Source organism: Ciconia boyciana, chromosome 18 (genome assembly GCF_034638445.1).
Source record: "Ciconia boyciana chromosome 18, ASM3463844v1, whole genome shotgun sequence".
Lineage (NCBI taxonomy): Eukaryota > Metazoa > Chordata > Aves > Ciconiiformes > Ciconiidae > Ciconia > Ciconia boyciana.
The window spans coordinates 10,909,107-10,927,324 of NC_132951.1; the positions used below are offsets into that span (position 1 = coordinate 10,909,107).

General features: G+C 48.9%; 1 protein-coding gene across 13 annotated transcripts in view; it reads right to left on the minus strand.

Moving 5' to 3' along the window:
* EHMT1 (euchromatic histone lysine methyltransferase 1) overlaps window positions 1–18,218 on the minus strand; it is a 124,900-nt gene that overhangs the window by 54,608 nt on the left and 52,074 nt on the right. For 12 of the 13 annotated variants that reach the window (XM_072882917.1, XM_072882914.1, XM_072882915.1 and 9 more), the window contains one exon: window positions 10,607–10,694. In XM_072882917.1, the coding sequence (XP_072739018.1) occupies window positions 10,607–10,652 (46 nt within the window). In that variant the 5' untranslated portion in view covers window positions 10,653–10,694. Of the gene's footprint in view, window positions 1–10,606; window positions 10,695–16,774; window positions 16,946–18,218 lie in introns of those variants that run through there. The other variant, XM_072882910.1, reaches the window with a different exon arrangement.

Below are 18,218 nucleotides of genomic sequence, written 5' to 3' on the forward strand. Positions count from 1 at the left end.
CTGTCAAAGCAGGTAGGACTGATTTACAACTAGCCCGAATCAAAGCAATTTTTGCCTACAGTATTCAGAAGGGCCCAGAGTCAAACCGGAGGACAACTTTGCAAGCCAGACCAGCATGCTGGGTATCAGCATCTCACTCCACACTGCTCTTGAAGCCCAAACGTTCAAGGAAAACAATATTCTGAATGTCTCTGCTGACCTGGCAAGAACCTGATGCAAGGCTAAAGCATGAAGAGGAATCAAGATCCTGCATCCCAAGATGTCAAGTCCAACACACTTGGGCTAACCGTCCAAAGCCGAGCTCTGCAGGGCTTTGCTGCGTGCCCCAAAGCACTCGCAGCTCAGGGCCAAGACCAGCAGGGCTGGGTGAGTCTGGAGGAGCAGCGCTGCACAGCCCACCAGAACAGCTCTTCCCAGAAAGCACCAAATTCCCTTTCCAGTTTGTGGCAATCGGGAAAAAATATCCCCCCAACTATCTGAGGGCCTACCCATCACCTTCTTTCCACCCCCTTTTTAATGCATTCATTCAGTTCATCTCCTTACCATTGGGTTGACCTAAAAGATCTAATTGATACCGATTTCTGCACAAACAGCATTTGCAGATCTAGTCTCTAAAACCAATGCATTCTAGTACCTGCAACAACCATATTACTCCCCCAAATTCCCGTTTTTTGGAGCTCATCTGGGATTTAAAGACAAACATTTCCTCCATCAAACTGAAAGCCCTCTTAGAACTGGTCAATACACTTAGACCATCCAATCCAACCTCTGGCTTGAAGCATGGTCAATGCTGAATTCAAACGAGGTTGGTCGGGGCTCTGCCCAGGTGGGTCCCAAAGACCTGCTGCAGTGCTCGACTTGCTGCAGCCTAGTCCTACCCATAAATTACAAGGGGGACAGTCCTAGTCCTGCCCCGCATTTCCAACGAAAGCCACAGACGTTGTGCACTAAGCATCTTACTGGAAAGTGTCTTCAAAACCTGATGACAAGTAGTAACTCTTCCCTGGGGTTCAACTCCGGCCATTTTTCCTGATGAGACATCTGCACTAAGCAGTCCATTCCCCCAAACCCAGGCAGCTCAGCCTGCAATTGCCTCCTGCATGGGCTCTGCCAGCTCAGAGCCACCAAAACGAGCTCCAAAACCTCCAAAAAGAGCTCACCAGTGCTTGTTGGAGCACATGCAAGGGGGCAGAGGCAGAAACCCCACCTCCAGTAGGCAGTAACTGACTCGAAGTCATCACCTCCATCTGCTGCCGTCTCATGCCACCCTGACCACCTTCTGTGCACTGAGAGCTCTGATAAGACGCACAAGGGTTTGTTTTGGATAGCAACAACTCTGGGAAAATATAAAGTGCTTGTTTTTTCACTGCTACTTAACTATTTGAAAAGTCTTGGGCAGAGGGAGCCAACAGCTATGCCCTTATTCTATCAATTCTTGTTTCTCTTTCTGCATTTAGTGTCTTTAAAAGACCGTGCTGTGGCTGTTAAAACAATTATTTCAGCAAAGTCAGTGCCAGAAGAAAACAAAAAATGAGCTTCCTAACCACAGATGGAGGTTTCTAGTGCTCAGCACTAGGCACCTGGCCGAATGAAGCCTTCAATATTTGTTGATTTAAATACTGCACACTCCCACCAGAGCAGTCAAATAACTTCAGTGGCTGACTATTAGATAAACTGAATAAGCAGAGGGCAAGAATTGCTCTACCTGCCATGAAGGCAATCAAAACAAGGTAAATTAGAGCACTGCCCTAGGGGAAAGAATAACTGCAGAATAACTGACTCCAGAAAGCGTCACGGACTTTATGAAAAATCCATGAAGCTAAAATTAAAATCCCACATACAGTTTCCCCACACACACATTCTTATTAAGTGTGCAAAATGCAATCTGACTGGAAGTGCCATCAATCCCCTATAAGCAGGCACCAGACTTCCAAATCTGTATGACTCGAGATTTGACAAAACAAAGATATGAAATTTCATAGTCCCTGAAGTTGCACGGAACTGGAGAACTTGCCAGCAGTCGTCAGGGGTATGGTTTTGATTTAACAGGATTACACACCCACTCTGCCCCACCGTAAATATCTGCACATGTTGCAGGGCAAAGCAAGGTCCTACAGCTTCCAGCTCCAGCCCCGACCATTAGTGCTGCCACCGCTCAGCGGGCCAAGCGAAATGCATTGCGGAGTGTTACAATTCAGTGCCTAACGGACACGCATCCACACGTCAAAAGCTGTTATGGCAACTGGCATCACACGGCTCACTGGCTGGCAAGAATCAGCAGAGACCAAGGACTGAACGGGAAGAGAGACCACGTCCCTCTCCAGCCGCCAACAGGTCTGAGGCACCACGGGCAAGGCTGTCCTGAGCTGCTGCGACAGGCTTCTTTGGGGGAAGATCATCTCCATCCTCCTGCTCCCTTTTCTGGCAGCACTAGAACAAATTCATAAACACTTTGGAATAGCATTGTTTTCTACAAACTGAGTTCCTGCACAGAACAGGACTCCTGCAAGAAGCACCACAGCCAACCCCCCGACTGCAGGAGCTTGTCATCCCAGGGTCCTACCTGAACATCAAATTAAAGAGACCCCCACAAAGAACTAGTTTATGTCAGGAGCTACGTTGCTTAGTAAGATGTGGTAACCCCAGTAAGCGAGTCTGGTTTTCACAACCAGAATACCTGGTCTGGTAATAGGAAAATAGGAGTTGCCATCTCAGGCCAGGCTTACTGCTCCACTTGCCACGATGCTCTGCCTCTAACTCAGTGCTTCATCCTCATGTAACAGGTCACGTCTGCAAGTCTGACCACGTTCAACAAGTCTTAGGTACACTACGTGCACATGTACAAGCATTGCTGAATAGACACAATTCAATATATATTTACACTTTTGCTGAAATATGGCCTATAGATGGTGATGGGAACACAAACTAGAGACAGCAAGAACCTCAGAATGTTGAAATACTGAATAAAACAGCCTTCAGAGGCTCTTCAACAGCACCAGACAGCTAAAGAAACACTTGTTCCTGACGTGACCTTTTCATCTCCCCTTTTTCATTATTAAAAAAAAGTTTCACTGAAAACCTGCTAAAATCTTGATTTCAAATACAACTCGTGGCAACGAGTTCTCTTCTTGAAAATGCTGTTCAACAGCTTTTCTGCTCTTATGTGCTGCAAGTGAATAAAAACCTAAAATCAGTATTTCTCTAAAACTTTACAACTTGACAGTATTCATTCCTTCTAAATAGAACAAAACTATGTTTCCTCAGTATTCACTTTTCTCTCCAAGTCCCTCATTGTTCCTTAGTCTACAACCATTCTTTCTTTTAATTAAAAAAAAGGTAGAAAGATATAGCCTATGCCCACAGAAGTGTAACCTCATTTACTAGAAGCATCCTAGTACTTTCAGAGCTCCCTCATGCATCCCCTACACCATATGCAGCAGTAAAAGCTTGTCACATTGACCACAACGTCGCCTGCATCCCAATCCAAGCATTCGGTATTAATTTAAAATCCAGCAACGGTAGGACAGGTTACTTGCCCAAGAGATTTATTTTCTGTTATGGTGCCCGTTCTCGCAGGTAGGTACTGAAGCTGATACCAAGTTGAAACAAACTTCAGTAAAGGTATATCTTCTAGGAGCTGGCTACACTTTAGTAACACAAGGAATTTAAGACTCAGAAAATTATGCAGATACATTATCCCTGAGACTCCATGTGGCACAGAATAATCAGTAATTTAAATCACTTCTCTGAATTAATAACTCATTGAGAGCAAGGAGGAGTTCACATCCCTCCTCACCTCTCCCCAGGCTCGAGCAGACCCTCTGCCGAAGTTTCAGTCTTAAGTTTTCTTCTCCATATCAAATGTTGTCATTCAAAACTGAATTGAAACTTCCATGAAGAGAACACAATCTTAGGAAAGTAGGGGAGAAGCTAAGTCAGCCAGGATGAGGACACCTCATCTCATTTTAGGTATCTAAAAGACATCAAACTCCAGGGTGCCCCTAAGCCACCGTCAGAACCAACAGAAAGCAGATGACAGCTCAAAAAGCACAGTCTGACTTTAGACATCTATCTTTGGATAAACTAATCACCGCCTGGACATGCCTCCCACGTGTAAGCAGAAATGAGCTGGACTAGTTCAGAATTAGAATGATAACTTCAAAAAAACCCCTAAATTAGGCAAAACGAAACCCACCTCTGCTCTCCCAGCCCAGACTCCTGCAATGCTGGTTCCTCTCCACTGCCTTTGCCTGTTGGGTTTCCAGCCCTTCCAGCAGAGCCAGACCTGGCTCCAGTCCTGCCCCGGAGCTCGGTTCAGCCTGCCAAAACCTGCCCACAGGCAGAGCCTGTCTAACAGATGCGCTACGGTCCCCACCAGCCGTCCCAGCCACAGGCAGAGGGAACCCAATCGCCTCTGCAGAGACCAAAGGGGATGAGCAGCCACCAGAAACTTTCCATATGCAGGCAGCCAGATGATCAGCTCAAAACTCTGTATTACTTTGAGTATGCTCTGAAATAGAGAAAAAACTATATTTTTTAAATTCAGATCTCACTGCTCAGTGAGACAAAATAAGAAACATATTCAAGTGTTATGAGCCCTTTTACTCCAGGCCAAAATGGAATCATCACTGGCGGGGGGGAGAAAAAATATCCTACAGTGAATGCACGATTATCTGATCTGGAACTTTTACACGTTTTTCTGAGCATCTTGGTGCTGAGCACTGGTAGAGGCGAGACACCCAGCTGCCCATGTCTTGCACGATGTTTTCCATGCATTTCGAGTGCCCCCAGCACAGCACAGGGCAGCTCCGAGCCTTCAGCAGAGCCACGAGGCTTCAGCTGCTGCAAGAGAAACATCAAACTCTGAACTAAGCAAAGACAGAGCTTAAATGAAAAGCTCACCATTTTGAATGGCAGTACAAGTAAGTACTGCATACATTTGTATTTATATATACACACATTTCACAGATTTTTTTTACCTTAAGCACTTTGCAAATCATCTTTAAAACACCAGAGATACCACAGTCATTTATTCGATACCCAACTGTCCTGCTGGATAAACTTTTAAAAGTAAGAAATGCACCTGCTTATAATCCTTGTGTTACACAGTTCTCTCCCCCCCCTTCCTCCTCAAAGTGAAGAAAAAGAAAATTGTAAAGCAGAGAGAAGCCCAGCTAACATAAAAGGGATGACAAAAGAGATGGGGACTGAAACCATGCAGACTAGAGAGAATTGGTGGCTAGAGATCCTGGATCCACTGGAAGGGAAAGCACCACCTCTATCATTCAAGCCAAAAAGCAGAGCATTTTGAAGCCAAGAAATGAAGAGAATTAAGTGTTTCAGGCCAAAGTTCCTCTCTCGGGCGAGTTATTGATGGTCTCTTCTTCCCCCCACCCTTTTAAATCCATGAAGGTGGGTGACATCCATCCAAGAGCCCAGCCCTGTATTTCCAAAACGTAAGAGCCACTCCTCCCAGTGCCCCGGAGCACTGTCAACCTGCGGCAGTGTCACCGCTTCCCACCTCCCGTCAGACACGCCAAGAGTCAAAACAGGAAAAGAACAGCAAAAAAAAGAAAAAACTAGAACAACTTCTGCTGTTAATGCTCAATACTGAGACTACGCTGAGGTCAGGTAAATGGGATTCAGCATCTCGCTGGTGGGCTGCCTGTGAATACCGGCGGTGACTCAAAGCAGTTTAACAGCCTGCATGAAATTAATTTGTTCCTTTGCCATGGGATCGGGTCCATGGTGTTACAGCACTGGCCACGAGGCCCCACGCTCGTCCGTGACTGAGGGATGCTCCTGCTCTGGGGCTGCCGGGCTCCGAGCGTGTTTCTTCTGCTGCCACAGCCTGTCTGCCGCAGGGTGCAGCCTCGCCGGAGCAGGGGTCTCGAACACAGGGAGCACCTGGGTGCACATCTGGGTGAGCATCTAAAATACCTAAGCATCATTTTGCTCTGGCTGCTCTCCTGGCTGTCAGTGTCAGCAGGGGATCCCCCTGCCGAGTACAACGAGGCGAGGAGATTACTCTTTTTCTCCTTTTAAAGCAGCTATCTCTGCACCTGGGAATGCAAAGGTTGCAGCTGCTCAGGGGAAAGCAGCACTTTCCTCACTCATAGCAGCTTCCTATCTGCAATAAGAGGGGAAAAAAAGAAACAAAAAAAATAGAGGAAAAAGGTCCCTCCAGAAATTTAAAACCCTGACACTTTCTGAAAGCAGTTTTAAGTTTATTTGAGAGCAAAGTGACTGTGCATGTCTCATCCAGCACTATGCTCCAGCACTGTTGCCCTTGTAAAACAGCTGCCTCGGGTGAAGCCTCAGAAACGCCGAGGCTAATGGAGAACTTCGTTACCAAGTCCCCTTCCTGCTCCTTCATGCTGCTGCTTTAGTGGAACTTTCCATCTCTGGGGCTGAGGAATCAGAAAAGGAGTGGTTTGCCTTGAAAGGTCAAGCGAGATGCAGCACGGAGTTAGGAGCTACATACGTTAGGAGGAGAACTGAAATCACTTGCAATTATTGCAAGGAAACCACTTTTTAATTAGTTTTTTTCTGAGTCAGACTAAAGACAATATGGCCTAACAAAACACGAGTGCAACTTTTTTCCGCTCATCTCTTCCATCTCTCTGCCCCTTTCCCCTCCCTGTCAAAGGGAAAGATGGACCTAAACTCACACCCACATGTAAAACTGAAATGCAACGTTTCCCCACAGACAACAAAACACAGTCTCATCCACAGCTTTTTTTCTATCTGTATCAAGCAGTTTTAAACAGAAGGGGACACTGAGTCTACTGAGCAACTTACACTGGGCTTTACGCAGGCTGGGACTCAACCCCAGAACTGGAAATTAAAGTGCTGGGAACATACAAAGATCTTGTTCCTGCAGATGTATGTTGAATTTATAGTTCAATTATTTCTCTTTATCAGTACCAGGATGAAGGCAGAAGGGGACATCCCAGCTGGTAACAACAGTGCGTTTCCGCAATACCTTCCACTCGAGGAACAAAGAACAAACCACCACGACTGCCCACCCAAGGAACCCCTACCTCCAGGCTGCTCCCCGAGAGCACCCACCCAGCTCCATGCCCCAGCCCGACAACTCGTCCCCTGGGGCAGCAGTACTGAGTTGTCACAAATGACAGGCTGGCACGCTGAGGACAAGCAAGAAAGGGGATGCACTGCCTCAAAACAGCAGATTATAAACTGGGGCAGCTCAGCTATTGCCCCACAAGACTATGAACCTTCCCTGCAACAGGAGATCTTCATGGAGATCTCCAACATGATGATCTTCATCAGTGGTGGAGCCAGACAGCAGTTGCAGCGGTGCCGATGTGCCTTGCTTGGGGGACAGACCCCTACATCTCATTCAAGACTGCAAGCTACCTGAATTTCCTGGCTCATCTTGGACACAGAGAAAGCACAAGCTTGTACGTAGAGGTGTAACTCATAAACGGCCATTCAGAGAGGCAGCAGCGGAGCTATGGTGTGTGCTAACAGAGTTCAAATGGGGATCTGATACTGACCCCCATGTCAGTATCCTTCTGAGAAAAGGAGGAGTAGAAAGAGGGAAAACCACAGTAATTCACACTAAGTCTTTAGCCCAAACAGCACCTTTAGTCAGTCTTTGGATCTGCAAGTTCAAGCCTCTCAAAGTTTTCGATCCCAGGTTCAATACTGACAGATAACCTGCCAAGGGGATTTTCCCAAACGGAACAAAAATCCAGAACAGATCTAATTTTACGTTGCAGGCCATGGCCCCCATCAAACACACCATCAGTGCACTGCAGCAGCTCAGCCTAAACTAGAACCCAGAAGCACCAGCAGACTTGTATGGATTCCCATTCCTACGCATCCCAGAATCACAGAATGGTTTGGGTTGGAAGGGACCTTTACAGGTCATCTAGTCCAACCGCCCTGCCATGAGCAGGGACATCTTCAACTGGATCTGGTTGCTCAGAGCCCCATCCAACCTGACCTTGAATGTTTCCAGGGATGGGGCAACTACCACCTCCCTGGGCAACCTGTGCCAGTGTTTCACACCCTCATTGTAAACAACTTCTTTATATCAGGTCTGAATCTACCTTCTTTTAGTTTAAAACCATTACCCCTTGTCCTATCGCTACAGGCCCTACTAAAAAGTCTGTCCCCATCTTTCTTATAAGCCCCCTTTAAGTACTGAAAAGCTGCAATAAGGTTTCCCCGAACCTTCTCTTCTCCAGGCTGAACAACCCCAACTCTCTCAGCCTTTCCTTATAGGAGAGGTGTTCCATCCCTCAGATCATTTTTGTGGCCCTCCTCTGGACCCACTCCAAAGGTCCATGTCTTTCCTGTGCTGAGGGCCCCAGAGCTGGACGCAGTACTGCGGGGGGGGAGTCTCACCAGCGCAGAGTAGAGGGGCAGAATCACCTCCCTCAACCTGCTGGCCACGCTGCTTTGGATGCAGCCTAGGATACGGTTGGCTTTCTGGGCTGCGAGCGCACATTGCTGGCTCATGTCCAGTCTTTCATCCACCAGTACCCCCAAGTCCCTCTCTGCAGGGCTGCTCTCCATCCCTTCATCCCCCAGCCTGTATTGATACTGGGGGTTGCCCCGACCCGGGTGCAGGACCTTGCACTTGTTGAACCTCATGAGGTTCACACGGGCCCACTTCTCGAGTTTGCCCAGGCCCCTCTGGATGGCATCCCATTCCTCAGGCGTGTCGACCGCACCACTCAGCTTGGTGTCATCTGCAAACTGGCTGAGGGTGCACTTGATCCTGCCGTCTGTGTCACTGATTAAGATATTAGACAGTACTGGTCCCATCCTCCTCACTAAAGGAAAATGGCTGTTCAAGCAAACTTAGAGAGAGAAATCTCAGACTTCAGGGTGCTTTTCCAGTCCACTCATCCCAGCTCCATACACTGCCACCCATCCCTGAGTCAGGAAACAGGGCTCAAAAACTATTTCATGCCATCTTGCAAGTCTGCTGTAATGATTTCATGTTCGCGCGACACTCAAAAAAGTAAATTCTTTGCCAACGCTAAACACTACGCTAAACAGACTTTAGGACATTAACTAATTGAACTCCTGTGACGGTCACAGCTGGGTAACAAAGGTCAGTGAAGAACAATGCATATAGCACAACGACCATGCAAACCATTGTCTTTTACACACGTGGTATGCTTGGGAAAAGAAGGATACAATCTGAACATGACGACAAGAACAGAGACTATGCAGTTCACATTTTAGGACCCTTCTTTTCCCGGTAACAGAACTGGACAGTAAGCTGAAGTGGTTGGAATTTGAGCACCTCGTGAAGCCTTAAGACTGCTCCTGCACAGGGAGGGTTCTCTGCTTCCTTTTGACACACAGCATTTGCTTCAAGTCAAAATCAGTCGAGACATACAAGGCGCAGAAATGTTCCCACCCTCCTCCTCGATTTTTACCTCCTTTTTAGACTCTTGACACTTACCTTAAGATCAACCAAGAGCTAAATAAACTAGCTTTATAGTCCTGAGCCAAGCAAAGCAAGGGATCAAAGCGAGAGTCTCCTCCCAGAGCAACGCGACCTCCCACCGACATCTCAGACTTCGTCTCTGGTCTGCCCAGACCAGAGGTCCATACGCAACCGGCGTCAGCAGCAGCACTCACGTGCTCCCAGTTAATATGCAAGCACCGTGGCCACATCTGACGCAGCATTCAATATTTTGCCTGTTCTGAGCTTTACTTTCTAACTAGAGCAGCTTGACAAAACATTATGCTGGACAGAAGAGAAAGAAAAAGCAATGCTATACTCACACACATCTGAAATATGTCCAAAATTTTGTTTCTAGCTAAGACTAGGTATTTTGATGGGGCCAGTTCAGTGCTTTTCTAATGCTCTATTATGGAAAGGAGAACAAAAATACAACAAATCCCTGCAGAGCTATGAGAAGTTACTAGTCAAGGAATAATAAAGCCATGGAAAGAAAGCGGGGGGAGGTGGAGATAAAGGGCGGTGGGTTTTTTTTTTCCCTAATCCCACTGACACATTTATTAAGCCCTCAGATTTGTGTGCATGCAACTCAGACAACCACACAGGAAAGACTTCATCAAATTAACATGTGCGCTGCATCCTACAAAGTAAAAGCAAGCAGAAACAACGCAGAAGCCACGAAGCATCCCACAACAGCACGAGGTGTGGAGTGTCTAACCCCACCGGCCATCCTGCAGCGATCGGTGCCTGTTCTGGAGCAACAGAGAAACTCATAGGAATACAGAAAGTGAACTTTAATAGAGGGAGGAAAAGGGCTAGGTCATCATGTGGCGGAGATCAGAGTTCAGTTAAAACTAGTCACACAGAGGAGGTTCAAAGTAACTCCTTTGCGCTTCACAGCCACACCAAAGCAGAAGTGAAAATGAGATATAATTCTTTAGGTGGGTGGAGATGGATGGACTGAAAAGCAAATTTGCATCTTCTGGGGAAGAGCTCTGCTCAAAATAAACACAGGAGGAGAACGGAGCAACTCTGTTCATGGGAGCACACCTGAGAGCTCAGGGGCCAGAGCACATCTCCAAGCCCCCAGTTTTGTTCCCATCACACGCCGACCTCACAAGCAAGGTCTGGCCCTCAACCGAGGCAGGTGCTCACCTTCCTCTTTGTTGTTGGTGATATCTTTCAGCAGCTCAGTCTTCATGCAGGCGTCTTTCCTTGTCTCTCCCTTACTCAGCACTGTTCGCTAGGGGTGGGGAGAGATGGGATAGGAGGGGGGGAAGAAAAAAAAGAAATATCATGGTTTAGCTCAATGTTCATACACACGTATTTAAAACAAGAGACAATCGTGGACACGTCCTGTTTATATCACGGGCAAATCTCATTCTGCAAAGTAACGCTGCCAGGAAACTGCCACCAAGGCACAGGTCAAAGATAAAAAACAACAAGGCTGGCCCCAGCTGAACAGCCTGCCTCACCAGAGAAGCAGAGGGGCTTCGAGCTGCGCCCAGAGCCGAGACCTCACAGCTCTTTGGTTAAGATGCAGTCAGAGAGATATTCTGAGTGTAACATGCTTGGGAATCCAGCTGAGTATGTCTGGAGAGGCGCGGATTAAAATGGTTGTGAAGGGCATCTCGAGGAGGTGACCCTCATTCCCCCAAAACTTCTTAGGTTTTGGGTGGGGGGAGGCAGATCTGTCAAACTTCTCCTTACACATCATTTATCGACATTTACAGCCCAAATATGCTTTTGGTGGTTTGGGGTTTTTTGTAGTTCATTCAAACGTAACTTATAAAATGCAAAACATCAGTGAGCTACAGCTAACTCATCATTCATAACATCCATGTTTATTCAAGTTAATGAGCTCTATTTTTAATCCTATAGAAAGTAATTTTTCTTTTTTCCCCTCTCTTTTTTTTTTATTTTTTTTTTGTAAAAAGCGAACACCTGCTCATCTCCTGTGCCTTTCACACGCCTGGAGTCACGTTGCTAGATCAGGTTTGCAGCCTTTATACCTTCTCTTTCTCTTTTTTTTTTTTTTTGAAGTGGCAAGACAAAAAAAAGCTAACAAAACAAAACAAAAGGAAAAAGGTATTAAAAAACCCCAAACACACAGAAGAGGTCCTTTGACACAGCTCTGCGTTTAAGGAGACAAGCTGGTCTGAAAGGTAAAGATGGCGACTGCCTTGCAAAGCTGCTGTGCGAGCGGGGAGGCAGCGATGTCCGCCTCCGGGGCCGGGGCCGGGGCCAGGCTGGGTGAAGGGTTCACCGCACGCTGCCTGCGTCGCAGAAGAATAAGCCCAGGTCAAGCCAACTGTTGTAGGCCAGCACGGAGAGCAGATGGTGCCTGCAGCCATGCAAATCACAAGGTTTAAAGCGCACTGAGTGCTAAAGAAAGAAAAAAACAACCTGCCCATCTCCCATGTAGCAAGCTAAAGAGGTAAGACGCACACACGAAGCCCGGTGTATCAGCTCCAAAACCATTCCCAGCAGCAGCTTGCCCTTCCCCACATCAGTTGCTGTCCGAAGCTAGCAGGGGAGATGAGCTTTGGTGTTGCTATTGCTATTACCAGCCACGCTGTCATTTTTGTTTCCATGTGAACTCGGCTGCAATGCCAGGTGCCGGCAGGTACTGCAGCGCGGGGTCTGCCTTCCCCAGATTTCAGCAGCCCCCCACCCCGTGCAGACCAGCGAGGGCTCATCCAGCACTTGGTCCCTGCCCCTGGGCCACGGCAGTGCCTGCAGGACCACCCTGCCCTGCACCTAAATGCCATCATCTGCAAAGCAACACACAGCTGATGGGAAGGAGGAAACTCGAGGGACACCAGCTGGGCACAGGTTCTTGGGAAAGCCTCCACCACCCGCCAGGCCCGCCCGCACGGAGCTAAGGGCACCTTCAAGGATTGCTCCTCTAGCGAGGAGGAAGGTGGTTGTGGGTGGCTGCCTGCCCCCGAGCACGAGCAAACAGCAAACACGGCCACGTCTGGGTGCTCTCAGCAAGAGGAGACTTGTGCCCCAAGCACACCACCTTCAGATTTTCAGACACAGACCAAAAAGCAAGCCGTAAGCATCTGAAACCTCAGCTCAGCCAACCGATCAGATAGCCTGGAACAGAACATACCTCCAGCAGACACTGGCCAACAGCTTCCATCAAGAAACGATCATAAAAACACAGCCCAAAGTTTGAACATAGATCAGCTTTTTTTTTTTTTGCTAACCCAATAATATATATCCTTGCTGCAAACATCTGCTTGTAAACCCTACCTCTCCTCCACCTGGAGGTGTTATCAACTGGGAATAACTTCATTTTTCTCATGGACTTACCCTGCTGCAAGACTAATGCAAAGAGAACTGCAGAGAGCCAGCACTCAAGCGCAGCCCCACGGCTCCCACCCATGGGAAGGGGCACCCCGGCCCTCGCCACAGACACCAGCAGCAAATAAAGAGCCTCAGTCTGTCTAACAGGGACCAGCTTGTTTTCCCAACCTTTGTTGCAACAAGGAAAGGTCTTGATATTCCTGCTATTAAACTGACTCATACTGGAAGCCCCAGGATTCCCAGCAGGTCGTTCTTAGCCATCCAATTCTAAGTTTTTCTTTCTTTTACAAGCAGTACCCCCACTCCACAAATCATCCACACTCTCCCTTCCGCAGAGGCATTGCTGCTGCTCAGCCTGTGATGCCTGAAGAAAAGCCGCTGCAGGAACCCTGGAGTCAATCAGACCTCTGCAGCTAACGACCACCCTCCCTCCTCGCTGCAATTACCAGGAGCTCGGGGCTGCCCGGGGTCCTGGCCAGAGGCGGGAGCTCTCAAAGCAGAATTTCCAACGCCAAGAGAGGCCAGAGAGAAACCATCGCTTTTTCCTGTGAGAGTAACAAAAAGCTGGGTGCCAAGGCAAGGCTAACCGAGGTGGCACCTGACGGGCTCTCCTGGTCCCTATCTCAGAAACACATCCCTTGCTAGCAGCGGCGGCGGCTTTACAACTTCCATGCTTTGCTCTGAAACAAACAAAACTCAGCATCAAGGTAGAAAATAAAATAATAATTTAAAAAAAGCCAACTGTGAATTTTGAAGCATTTTGATCAAAAGGAAGCTACAGGAAACCCCTGAGAAGCACTCGAAGCCTCTTCCCCCCAGGCCAGCGCTCTCCCCTCCTTGCTCCATCACCACCCGGCAGATGCAGCAGCCGGCACCCAGCACCGAGGGGCACCCACCGGGCACCCACCGCCAGCCGGGCAGCGCTGCCCATTCATTCCCACCGGCCCACGGCTCCACCCAGCCAACTTAGCACCAACTTCACTGCAAGTGTCAATACCTCCATTTTTGTGTGTGTGTTGGTTTTTTTTTCCCTCCCCTCCCTTAAATTCAGAGCAAACTTCCCTTTCTGCTCACACTCCCCATGCCCCAATCCGTCGGCTCCCGATTGGCAGGGAAATCCTATACCCACCCTCCCCGCCGAGAAATGTCTGCTCTTGCAGCAGTCCCAACAAAAGCCAACTGCCAAGCACAGGCTGCTTCACAATAAAAGTCTCACTCTCTCCATTTTTTTTTTCCTCCTTCCCCCCTTTCCTGCAGCCGTTCGCCTCCATTCCCTCGCCGACCCCAGACCGATTATTAACCTTCCGTGGCTGGGGAGCCTCCATAAAGAGTACACACCACCAGTAATGAAGCATTACCCCACACACACCCTTTTATTTTTAGGTTTCAAGGGGAAGAAAAAATTATTGCATCTTAAGAAAGACTGATTAGGTCTTTGAAAGGGCTTTAAAAGCCATGAGGATCCAAGCAGAGGAGCTAGTACTAGTTTAGTTTTTCCTCGCCACCTCTGTTTACAAGAAAACAGGCTTCCTCTCCTCTGCGAGGTCTTTGGAGGGGATGGAAGACGGGTCAGACTGGCCAAGGAAATGCTCTGCAGCATTTCCAAACAGACGACGACTAGAAACTACAGTGGTGCCTTTAAAACAAAAAAAAAAAGCCCACAAAAAAAAAGAAGAGAAAAAGAGCAAAGCTGGGAAACACAGAAAGCTTTCTCAGCCTCCTCCTTGGCATTTTCATCAGCCATCCGGGTGCCCTTCGCAAAGGTCCAAACAGGTTTTATAGGCAAAGACAATACATGCACAGCAAAACTCCAACATATTGCAGCTTACCAAGCCCAAGAGACCAGTGAGTTACATCATGAACCAGAGCTCTCTCCAGGCAGACCAGGAAGGAGCGGAGGTTGATGTGCTAAGATGTCTACCTTCACCAGGGTCTTTTTTTTTTTTTTTTTTTTGTCTTAGAAATCAGCCGTCTAGGAACCTGAGGCTTTGCAGCAGCATTATTCTGATTGGAGCCATGCAGCTAAAGCAGGTCGATCTGAAAGAGGGCTGGGAGCAGGAGGACCCCTCTGAAACTGCTCACTCCCATTTGGGGCAGCGGCTGCACCAACACATGTGCCTGCAGACCCGGCGGGACGGGCAGGACCGATCCTGCCCGGCCTGTGAAGCCTCCAGCCGGGAGGTCCACACTCAGTGGACACTGACCCCTCAGAGGTGACACCACCGGGCACCGCTCCCCACGAGCGTTGGGGCGTGCACCCCAACGCCAGCTCCCCGGCGGAGCCGGGGCTCAGGCAAAGCTCTTGTCAGCCCTTCAGCGGGGCAGGATTTCACCTCCTGCGCAAGGCGGTGGCGAGGTTTGCAATACACACTGTAGCAAGGCAGAGAGGCAAAGCTCTCAATAAATGATGCAACCCCAGCAGCAGCAGATTCTCATTCACTCATTTTTTTCCTCCCTTTTTCTCCTAAAAAAAAAAATAATAACACCACAAGCCAAACCAACTTGTTCATAATAACCTTTGCCTTAAAGAGAAGACAAACATTTTGTAGTTAATTACATAGGAAGTAATGATTAAGAAAACGCTTGTAGAAAGAGAGCGTTTCTTTTGTAGGCATGTGAAGGCTGCTCATGTCAGAGCTCAGCGCTGCTCAGGTCCTGCTGTGCACGGGCAAGGTCTGGGATCACTGCTCGTGGGGACGCTGACCACGGGCCTGTCATTAGAAACAGCAGAAGCATTTGATCTGGAGAAGGAAGGAAATGCAACCACCAGCATACCTGGCCTACAAAGCAGTCACCAGTCTCAAAGCTCCTTTTTTTTTTTAGGTTAAGGCCACTTCCTTGTAAGCCTCGTGCAATCATGTGAACGTGGAATTTTATCTGCAGCTCACAACAAGCACTGCCCTCAGCCTGAAGTTTGTCCCCAAATCAAACTCTTTGGAATTCTTTTGTCTCCTGAATTCCTTTCATCCAGACTCTTCCTAAAAGAAAAGAAACATTTCCTGCTCTACCCCCATGTCCTCTCGCCTATTCCAGCCGCACAAATCAACTCCCGAAACAGGGGGAAGGGTAGAAATGAGGCGCAAGTCCCTGCACGCAACAGCTGGGAACAAGGAGACACGTGCATGAAACACAACAGGACTTAAAGTGACTTCTCGTAAGACAACGCGGTCCACAATGGCGTGCAGGCTTCAGGCAAGGGGGGTTTGCAGAGCCCATGGCCTCCTGTAAAGGGGAGACCGATTTACCAGACAACAGCTCTAGCATGGACACAGCTACGCTTCCTCACCGGGAAGCGTCATACCCATCTAGCTGTGTCCCAGTAGAGTTAAAGCCAGTGCAACTTGTATGTGCAGGCAAGTGTAAATCCAGAGCAGACAAAGGCATCTCCTCCTTCCACAGGCTGAGGTTAGCAAAGAGACAGCTGCTGCCTGCCTTCTCCTACCACCCATGAGGGGAGGGGGGGAAGAAAACCCTAAAATGGAGACCAAGATTCATCACTATCTCTAGCAAAAGCAAACCAGCCATTTCAGAAACACCAGTCCCCAGGAAGGCTTAGCCAGGATAAAACCGTAGCACCAAGAGGAGCCTGGAGCAAGCAGGTTGCAGCAGGGGAGCTGGAAGGCAGCTCGCCCCCATCCATGGGGCTCAGGCACCTCTTCAGCCTCCGCGCTCCTCTTCCTCCCACCCCCAAACCACCGCAGCCAGCGGAGCAGCTCCCTCTCCCCCTGCCCGTCCCGACGGCGCCCAGAAGAAGGGCTGGTCGGGTCAGCGCAGGAGGGAAAGCCCCGCCTGGGCTTCCCTTGGGACCTGGAGGACCTCGCTCAGCTGCCCACACCACCTCCGTCTGGGTCACCTCCAGCCATCGAGAGGCCAGCAGCAAGACAGCGACGCCTGCGAGCCGGAAAAGCGGACAGGGAGGGGGGGAGGGAAAAAAGACAAAAAAAAAATAATAATAATAAAACTTGCACCCTCGGGCCTGTCCCTCTAATAACTACAGCAAAACCTCACCAAGGCTTTACTCTCCTGGAGGGTGAGAAAGCGACACAGCGCTGCCCAGCACCCGAAGTCCTAGAGGTGGGAGATCCTCACACCCTCTCCTCCATGGCCTACGGGCTTCGTCCCCGGCGTGGGGCCTTTTTTTTCTGCTCTGTCATTAAGAGTGGAGCCTGGTCTTTTCCTTCAATCCCAAGAATTGCACTGAATTAGATCATCTTTCTCGGCTCACCTCCCCCTACAGGCTGCTCCCGAGCATGCTCAGCTCGGCCTGGCGCTGCCATTTCATAACTGCATTGTTTACAGACACACACTGACCTGCCATTTTTTGACAGGAGGAGAGGAGCGGGCGTTCGCCTCCCGGCCGCTCGCGGCCCCCCAGGCCCTCGCAATAAAAATCCGCTTTGGAGAAGGGAAATTGCAAAAGCGTGGAAAGTAGCAGGCTGTGGGTTTGTGGTGGTGGTTTTGTTGTTTTGGGGTTGGTTTTGTTTTTTTTTTTCCTTTTCCCTCCTTGATTTAGGTCAAAATCCACCTGCTTTGGAAGGAGAAGTTAACCCCTTTGGGGGCTGGGGGGAGTGGGGCGGAGAGGTCTCGCAGAGCTCGATGCAAAATGCCAGCCATGATTTTCAGCTTCTTCGAATCACAACCGTGCTCTGATGTCACCTAAAAATACAATACCCAGCCCAGTCTGCCATCCTCTGTCAAGCCTTCCTCTGCGAGAGAAAGGGTTGGAAATATGGTATTTCCCTTGAATAAACAAGTTGGCTTAGTCCCAGCACATACAGTTTTCTCCTTTAAATGCAAACCAGAGTATTTTTGCAGGCACACAGGAAAATGAGGAGAGGAGGAGGGGAAAAGTTCCTCATTTAACACCAAGAGCTCCATGAAAAGCCTTGCAAGGTTGCTCCGAGCCCCGCTCCGTTCCAGTCCTCTCCCCGTCCGTGCTGATCATACTTTACAGGTGAAAGCAGCTCTGACTTATGACAGAGAGAAAATGCCAGAAGAGCTGGAGATTTCCTCATCCTTGGAACAAGGACAAGTTGTGAAAAGCTTCCTTTGCAAGAGGCACTGTGCTGCTCCGACGCAGTATGGCAGCGTTGCAGGGAAGACGCTTGCATGTCAGATCTTCTTAACCCCCACTGCCTCGCCCCTTCTCCACCACGTCCACCAGCCTTCCCCCTCCTGACGGGGACTGAAGGAAAAAGATAAATACATTGCCTGGTTTGGGGGAAGCAAGCTGTTATGTTGGATCCCAGAATATTTTTTTAAAAAGCTTGCTCTACATTTTTTCCCCCCCTCTAATTTTTTTTCTTTTTTAAGGATACTTTCCAATTACCTCGTACAGTGTGTGAGCTTCGCTCCTGCTGCTTTCCTGACCACTGTAAGTCCTGGCAGGCAGTGCTGCCCGCTGCCCGTCCTCCTCCTCTGCCCCCCTCCAGGACCAACGCCACCGTGCAGC